This window comes from Ruditapes philippinarum, unplaced genomic scaffold (assembly GCF_026571515.1).
Source record: "Ruditapes philippinarum isolate M1 unplaced genomic scaffold, ASM2657151v2 ctg8929_1_1_1_1, whole genome shotgun sequence".
In the NCBI taxonomy this organism is placed as follows: domain Eukaryota; kingdom Metazoa; phylum Mollusca; class Bivalvia; order Venerida; family Veneridae; genus Ruditapes; species Ruditapes philippinarum.
Genome location: NW_026852054.1, coordinates 35,725 through 45,611, shown reverse-complemented (window position 1 = coordinate 45,611; position 9,887 = coordinate 35,725). Strand labels below are relative to the sequence as shown.

Below are 9,887 nucleotides of genomic sequence, written 5' to 3'. Positions count from 1 at the left end.
GCAAAGTTAAATGTTGAAAAAATGCCGCGGATGGCAACATTGAAAAGACACGGTTTGATTTGTCTTGTCATGTTCATGTTTGTAAGGTACCGTACACGTCTTCGGCCCTGGCTGATTTCAAATAGTAGATCCATGGGGGAAAAAACAAAAACGCCGCACATGGAAAAATTGAAAAGACATGATTGTAATGTAAAGATGGACATCCCAACACCGATTTAATACTATAATTTGAACATTTATTAATGTATATCAAATGTGGTAGTATTTAGTAATTAAATAATTACTGTTTGCTTACATTACCAACTTTGTTTATAACAATAAAAAACAATGGTTTGTGTGTACAGACTAATCAAATCAAGTCTAAAACTTTCATGCTATTTTAATGTAATTTATGCTTCGTTTCCAGATTTTCGTTGTATGTTTTTGTGGAGGCCTTAAGTTTGGATGGATGACTCATCTAATGTGTCTTGTATCCAGTACAATCACTAATATGTTTATAATTACATTGTTTACCTCTTTGGAGTCTGACTGGCAGGTGTCACACTGCTGGCACCGTAAGATGGTTTCTAGTGCCGGATTCTATCTGCGTAATAAGGCAGATGGCCAGTTTTTCATCATGATGTATTTCGTCGTGATAATTAATCTAAGACTGAACAGAAGTAGCATAACATTATTGGCAGGATGTTGGTATGGTTGTCACAATTTCTTATTTACAAAAATACTTAATTAAAGAAGTACGTCTGAGTCTTTATACAATTGTTGGAAAACAAATAAGTTAGAGTTTAAAATAGATAACAAAACACTGACCATTGTACATTAAGGTAAAAGTAAATCAATTTATATTTACTAAATCACAAGTATTTTGACTTATGTGGAAAAAAACCTCCTACTTGATAAAAAACGAAATGATTATTTGAATAAAATAGAGAATCACACACATATTTTGCATAAAACAAGCAGATGTAAACCTCGTCATAATTGTGAATATATACACACATTTACTTATTTAAAGTAGCCACACTGAGGTCAAAGTGCCTTGGAAACTAAATTTGAAAATCTTGCATAGATCATTTGATGCACTTAAAATGAAAAAAAAAACTCTTCAAATTATGATAAAGAAATATGCTCGGAGTAAAATTAAAAATCGATATTTTGAACTTTTAAAGTAAAAAGCGTTGCAATGCGTTTCATTTTTGGTCATTTTGCACAACGAAAAATATGATAATTATTCTGGGAAAACGGAATACTGGAATTATTTCAAATTTTGCACACAAGTAGGAATTCATCGGCTCGCACCTAATACGGATTAAAAGTAGTTTTATCACGTGGTTTTACATGTACAAAAATCTTTGATAATGTAGAACGAATGTATATATTTGACATCCAAAGGAAAAAAGTCATGTTTCTATACAAATCATGATTGAAAATATGTCTGACAAACACAATCAATTTTAAAAATACCCGATGATGTACACTTATAAACAAATTCGACTTGAAGTCAACAGGTAGACATTTTGGATTTTCGGCTTCTACAACCATAATAATAAGTATATAAATAATAAACTGTCTAAATTTAATTAATTTAGGTAAAATTTTACTTTTACTAGATATTTCTGAAAAAAATTAGTCAACAACTCACAGCATTAGATTACTATTTGTTTGAAAACATGTTTAGTTAGATGGAAATACCTATCCGTTCGTCCTTATCCGGAGTTTGACGGAAAGGGCCGAGAAGATCCGTTTGCTGGTAAGAAAATTCCAGTCACTTCATGTCCAAAAAAAACCCAGTGTATTCCCTTGAAATGCGTATGCGCTATGGTTACATATTGGTATATACTGCAGATTAAAAAGGAGATAACAGAATTGTTTTAAACATTGCAGAATATTATAACATGAAAACGGGAACTTTCAGGGTTATCTTAAAAAATATTTTTGTTGTTCGATTTAAAAATAATTATGGGGTTTGATTCTCGGAAAATTTGTTTTTCTCATGACATCTGTAGGCATAAAGCTTTTTAAAAAAACTTTTTTTTCCAGCAATTTATTGAAAACGAGATACAGAAATATGGCACGTGTTTAATTTAGCAATTTAGCCGTAACATTTTAAATAAAAGATATAAAAAGAAACTGTCTGTTTACCCTCAGCATAGAAAAAGGAAAAACGATCTTAAAAAATAAGATAAAAAATTCAGATTCTTTTAGTTTATTGTCCTTGAATGAGCTTGATTTTGATGTTGTTGATGTTTTTGTTTTTAGGGTTTCGGGTAGATTGGGGTGTTAATGTGTTTGTTTGTTTGTTCGCTTGCTTGCTGGCTTGCTCATATTATTTTATTGGGCTGTGGGCATTGATGCTTTTGTTGCAGGATTCCAGTTTTTCTAGTAGTGAAAGGGTCCACTTCCAGATTATTTCCAGTCCCGTCAAATCAAATAACCTCAGTGGAGACCCCTTAAAGGGGACATATAATCTTGATAAGTTGACTAAGATATCTTCTTCGGGTTGTCAAGAAGGTAAGAGAGCAAAAGTATAACAAAATTTATTGCCTTATGCTTTACAATTATTAATATATTTATTTTATCCTATAAATTTTCTATTCTTCGACAACAATTATTTATAACAGTTATCAACATACATTTTTATGCAACATAACGACATGTAGGGTGGTTATAAACAAATGTCAATTTCACTTCAAAATATCTAGATATCTACACTTTTTTGTAAGCTATAAACACTTTCCTCCAAACAAAACCAAACTTTAAGAGGGGTTGGAATTGCGCTTATTGTATTTTACAACAGAAGGAGAATATTGTCTATACAGATCCAACCCCCATCACATCCAGCTCACGTTTCATTTGACACAATGCGCACGGTCCACACAAGGCTGTCACCAAACAGTCATTGCAAATGGATCCCTGCAAAGAAAAAGAAATACCAATAGAAACAGGTTGTTATCATAACGTTAAGTTTACGTTATAAAGACATTAAAGGCACATTATACTTATATTTTTATTGTTGGGTAAAGCTGAAATGGCTATATACATGTATTCAAAAAGTTTAACTATTATATCGGTCATTGACTTATTATTTATAATGAAAAAAGTTCATTTTGAATTATAACAACTGCCTAAAATCTAAAAAGCCTGCCTAATCCTTTTCAATCATTTTAACGTTGACGATACATTCCTGAGGGATACTTAAAAAACTTTTTGTGAGTCACGTGGGTTATAATTTAAATGCACATGAACTAGACTATACAATTGAAAACAATTACATGTATAGGAAAATCTAAAATTATTTTTACTTTAACCTGTACACCCACCATTTACACTTGAATGGCCATAAGGTCACATGAGGAATCAGTTACTAATGTTACATAATAAAAAAGATATATTACTTGATATGCATCGTACAGTTACAGTATTAAATTGCAACAATCAATTAAATGATTGCACATTTTGTAATTGAATATAAATCTAAAATATCTAATTAAAAACAGTGTATATAATCCTGTCCTTACTTATATATATTGATTTTGTTAAGTTTGGTTTTATGGTGCACCAACACAATTTATGTCATATGGCGCAAAACAGGAAAGATGACTTTGGCTAACCTCGGCTGTTACAAAGTTAAAGCATCACCAGGACCTGCTAGAGCTAAGAGATGCACAGACTCCAATTGTTCAAACCCATTTACCTGCCTCTTGTTAACGGTGGCTTCAATTCTGATGCCTCAACCCTTAAAGGCGACCCATCAGACACAAGGGGGGACAAATTATTTACATAAAGATATGAATATATCATTATAATGGAAACATGTAAACTAAGAGGACATTTTGTTTTGTACACAACATAATCATATGAAATGTTATATCATTTTGTTTGTTAAAATACAATTTTACAGGATATGATGTAATGACAAAATCGATAAAACCTGCAAAATAACAATAAAAGAAGATCTTAGACCGTAACATGCTGCAGATTGTTTTGATTTTCCACATTATACATATAACAAGTAAAATCTGTGTGTAATAGTAGGATTAGGCCTACCAAATCGTTTAAAGTGAGTACATGTGTCTACAGCAAAGTTAAGTTTCAACAATAATTTAAAATATTGTTTCTTATAAATAAAAAAAGGTTATACATTGATACATACTTGTATATCAGTTATTATACAATTTCAGAACTTTTTGACTTAGTTTCTTCCAAAATATCGAGTTACCCATACTATGTTTGTGAAGTCAACCCAGATATTTTAATTGGTCTATTCAAGTGGTATATTTGTGACGTATTGATAAGGGGCATGACGAGATCAAATACTTTTATTTGATATAGTTCTCCTCCTTGAAAACATGACATCATTTGTTAATAAATCTGAGAAGAAAACAAATCATTTAAAGTACTACCTGAATTCCCCCGAGAGTCCTTAGTCTAGTTCTCATAGTTAAAAGAGCGCCCTGGACAAACAGTGGCATACATAAACATTCTCCAATTCTGGTACCAAGATGACATTGAACACATGGGGCACAGAAACATACCAATGCACCTTAAAAAAGATGATAAGAAATTAAACATGTTACAATTAAATTGTTTATGAAACCTTAACCGGTGGAACTAATAACAATCAGATTGTATATTAAACAGAATTATATGTAAAACACATGTGGACACGAAAAAAAGGAAAAACACATGAACATGTACACGAAGTAATATACAATTTTAAATGCCAAAGCTCCATAGAATACGCATAAAGATGCTCAGGCGGCATAGCAAGTGTATTTTGTTGCGTTGCCATGTGCTTGTTTCAGCGCCATCTCCTTAACAAATATTTAACCTTATTGTTTATATAATTGAATTCATATAAATGAAATAGCTGCTATACATGTATTTGTATTATGAAAACAGATACACGCATGCATTTAAATGTTTAAAGATATACTATGCTCAAATTTGATATTAGAAAATATTTATAATTGCTACAGTCTCTTGTAAATATAAAATACAGTTTAACTTCGTTAGCTCGAACTAGGATCGCTCAAATACGTCCCTTAGCTCCAACTCACCTGTCAGTCCCGGCAAAATTCCTAATAATATAATATGTATTGCTCTACCTCGGATCGCTCGAACACCGATCGCTCGAACTCTCAAACCTGATCTCTGGTGTAAACATGTTTTGACTTCATACATAGCAGATATGTGATACATTATCGGAGGTCACAATATGAATATAAAGTGTCATTAAAAATGGCAGTTTTTTAAGAAAGGATCTACCGTAACAGGCTTAAGGTAAATTGTGCTTTGACGGGAACACATCAGTACAATTATAAATGTTATATAGATAAAATGTGAAAAAAATGCTCACAATTCATTTTATCCTGCATACAATCAAACAGACCACTTGTCCAGTCCCGGTTACCGTCAACAGATGTTGTGAGTAAAACCGTGTCCATTCCAAACTTAGAGTAGTGCGGACTAGTTGGCTGGGATGTTACCGTAGTCTGCTCAGATTCGAGTCTTTCATACTCACCCTTCTTCAACCCTGGTTGAGATGTTATTGGTTCTTTGTCACTCATCTATTGTTGCAGACGTACATAGATAAATATATATAAGTACTTACTCCAAGGTGATTTAAACATTTAGAATATGTTTAGGAAAAGCATTATATAATAATATATGTATGTATAGAAGATAATTCATCGAACAAAATGAATAACATGTCTTAATTTCAAAAATGTCGCCTTTTGAACACACACACTGACGCACGAATGCACGCACATATAATACAACATCAATGAGTTCATTACACGAATTTAATATTTTAACAAACATACAATTTTAGTTACAAATAATGTCACAGACATACACTGAATTTGGTGTTTATATTGTAATTCAATGCATACAGAGTTGTTGTTTTTTTAAATATTTTTGTAAAACATATTGATTTAAAATCTTAGAAATGAAATAAAGAATTTAGAAATCTCAGAAAAAGCCGCCTTACAATATGCACAATAGGGAGTATAAGGCGGCTTTTTTCTGAGAAATAAAATATGTTTAAACTAAAGCATATCATAAATTCACAAACAAAGCTTGTCGAAATTAATTATAAACTTTAAGTTGATTTGTTCTAACAATTTTGAAAATTGAGATGCCTTGAATTTTCTAATTAACTTTTATTAGACAACTTCAATTTGCCGAGGATTCAAATATTTGTACACTTATATGGGAAATATATGAAGATATGTTAAAAGTAAAAATATCTTTGTTACACCAGGTTGTAGAGATATTAATGGGGAGAAAGTGTCCCAGTCAAAATTATTCATGTCTTCCGTTTAACAATTATTAAACAAAAATTGCAAACAGTTCAAGAAATAATTGTATATAAATGGTCAATACGGTAAATAATCCGAACATTTCTATACGATACAACTAGAGCTTTTACTTTTCATGTGAGACTTTTTCAATGTCCCTTTCTAAATGCAAAAATTACTTAATATTTTCTCTTTTTTATATTATTTCAAAAACAATTAAATTTTATTTAAAAAGTTAAATTTATCTATATCAAATATACATACAATTTTCTAATATCCTTACTATAAGCAATACAGAAATACACGTTTATGTATACGATGAACGCTAATGAAATGATATATGGAGAAAGATAAATTATGGAAAATTGAAAGAATTTTGCCTCAATCATAGGCAACACATGTTCATTCTATTGATTTTACTTATATATTGTATTGTTGAGTCATTCACAGCTACGGCAATCATGAAAGGCCTAGGCACCAGCTGTCATATCAAATATTTACATTTTCTGAGGGCTGTAAGCAGAATCCTAATTGATATTTCAAACAATAGGTAGTTAAGATTAAATGCCGAAACAAATAAATAAAATTGGTTTCACAGTACAATGTCAGGTTATCATATATTGTTGAGTACAATACGGAATTCTATTGGACTAGTACATGTTCGATTGTTAACCTGTGTAAGCATAATATTGTACTCAACAATGTATATCGACCTCTTAATTTTACGCAACCATTATTTTTTACATGAACAGTTTGACGTTGCAATCAACATTTAATGTCCTAATTAGGTGGCTGATGAAACAGAACTTGAAAGGCTTCCCAAATATTTACGAAAGATAGCTCGTACAAGAATAATTAACAATGACAAGCAGAGTTATTTCGAGTGGAATTTGGATTTTATTTGGATTGATTTCTTCAAAAGAAGCTTCATTTAGAACAATATGGATTTGATATGGAATTTTTGGACTCATATAATGGAAAGGAAGCTAGATGGAGTAAAAATATTATATTTGACGAGGAAAATGAAAACAAGGCATAATCGGTTAGATTGAATACAATCAAGGTTTATTCTAAAAAAAACAACGTGGTGCAAACGATTGAGGTTCATTTTCTATATTTTATAAGACTTAGCTGTAAACTCGGTGATTCCTTATTACGTACATGTTACACAGGAGCTACGTCATCAAGTGCCCTGATTCATATTGTCAGCATTTCGTAATTCGAACATATTTTTTATTTTTCCATATATAATATAGCAATGAAAATTAAATGATGTGTATCTTATATGCTTCTACAGATTCGAAATACTAATTCTATCTAATGAAATGCATTTCATTACAAACAAAACGTAAAAACAAATAAATCTTATTCATAATTAGATTAAATTTGTATATTATGTTGATTGGTAACTTTATTGCTTTATTATTTATTATATAGTATTAAAGTATCATTTATATAATATATAAACGTGATACACTTGTTACTATATATAGTAACAAAAAAATGCCCTCGGGGTGAAGCCCTCGGGGCCATTATTCATTTTGCGGGCCGATTATCACCTTCCGGCCATACTCTGCCGTGCATTAATCTCTTAATAGCAGAAATGAAACCGGATTTATCAGTGACAGTGATTAAAAAAGCAGGGCGGAATTTCAAAAACTTCAGGCGTTTGACGCACACATCCACTACACTTAAACATGTCTCTAATTATATAGCCCCAGTGCGGTAGACCTCGGACAATTTTTTTTAGAAATGACACGGTAAAAAATATACAGGAAAACATGAAAGAGAACTTACCTTTTTAAAATCAATATAAGCGTATCCCTTAACTTTTGAAACAAGAAATAACCGATTCAATAGATGCATCCGTTTTATAAGACACTTAAATACAAGTGTACTCACTGCACAATACTTTAGTTCTAAATGAAGTAGTTCTCATACACCCGGTTTTATCTCATGTAACTGTATAATTTTCTCAAACTAAACCTAAATCACTTCATATAATTATACCTTAACTGATTAAATATCACATGTTCAAATGTTCAAATAATGTGTGCAACATTTTCTTTCTATTTTGGGGGGTGGGGGGGAATGAGACAAAAACAAGAACTAGTGAATAGTTTCACTTAAATTCTTGAAATACAAAAACATTTTTTCCTTCTGTGGAAAGTCTTAACAATACAAAAAAGGTTAGTAAATATTTTAACTGCATGTATACAATTGTTAAACAAAATGAATATTGTGAATACTGGAGCAATGTTTTTACAGTTTATATTTCTGTCAATGACTAAAACAATCATACAAACACTGTATTTGTAAATATTGTTTTGTTGCTTTTTAATTTTTTAATATGAGTTATACTTCCTGACACATTTCACAATACCACTCATCCTTTGTAACCATATTTAAGTCAACAAGAGTTTGTTGACTACTGGGCAAACATTCATCGCGGAACCACCTTTCACATATGATGTTGTCACATCCTATCCATAAGCCCCTGTCCCTAAATTTGCACATTTAACAGTCAATACCATCATCAACGTAGTCACAATCGGAGTTTTTCTCCATATGTATTTCAGCTGTTATTGAGGTTGTTGCGGCACTCTGAGATTCGGATGAATTCAGGTCTGCAACTGTGATCCACCTTGCACCTTCAATTCTTTTTCATTTGGTTTAGATTTTACAAAATTATGGAGCTTCAAATATAAGATATGTGCCAAATCTGCAGGTTTAATACCTAATTTGACAAGACGATTTGTAAAAGAATGTCATCCACATTCTTGACAAGATTCATCTTCTTCAAATAATTTTTCAACAATGCTAGAAATGTTCACTGCAAGTTCAATAGGATTTGACACCTGATTTGGATTTAACGGGAACATGCCAGTCTTGTGTAATGCTGACGTGATATCATGAGGTGAAATGCGGTTGATCCCATGGTTAAGAAGACTTGCAAATCTATCTCTTGGCATAACACGGGCTCCAGCATAGCCGACGGACAGAACTGATTCTGTCATCTTTTTTTTCAGAAGATGACAGAATCCTTTATCCAGAGGTTGTAGTAAGTGAGTAGCACGAGGAGGCAAAAACAAAAGTTCAATACCCTTCTCAATAACAAGGTCTACCAAATCAGGGCAAAAGTGTGATGCATGATTGTCCATAGTTAAAAGAACTGGACGTTGTGACCCACAGTCGGGTACAAATATGTCCCGGAACCACTCGAAGAACAATTTCATGTTGATGTAACCATTTTGAGTTGCAGATAGTAGATATTCTTTTGGAGCAAATCGCAATTGCGTGACAATGTTTTCTCATATATCATGCAAGGTGGAATGACTTTTCTCTAGCACTGAAACCACTTTCATCACAATTGAATATGCTTTGTGGCATTTTAAATTTAAAAGAAGCAGGGGAAGCTATAAACTGCATCTTTGTTTACCTCGTCTGCAACACCGGGAATCTCAGTCTAAAATAATTATTTGTTTTCAAACAAATAAAAGTTCTGGTAGATTTACTTTTATAAATATTTTTTTTTTATTTTTTTATATAAATTGTATAATCATTTCAAGTTTTAACCAGTCGTTT

At 31.6% G+C, this 9,887-nt stretch overlaps 1 protein-coding gene across 1 annotated transcript; it reads right to left on the bottom strand.

Moving 5' to 3' along the window:
- Positions 1-2,548: 2,548 nt before the first annotated feature.
- Positions 2,549-6,716, bottom strand: LOC132748065 (cornifelin homolog A-like). Its single transcript, XM_060737610.1, has 4 exons — positions 6,567-6,716; positions 5,357-5,567; positions 4,401-4,540; positions 2,549-2,910 (listed from the first exon to the last, which is right to left on the bottom strand). Exons 2-4 carry the CDS (start codon positions 5,565-5,567, stop codon positions 2,809-2,811), a joined length of 453 nt encoding a protein of 150 aa, XP_060593593.1. The 5' UTR covers positions 6,567-6,716; the 3' UTR covers positions 2,549-2,808.
- Positions 6,717-9,887: the final 3,171 nt, after the last annotated feature.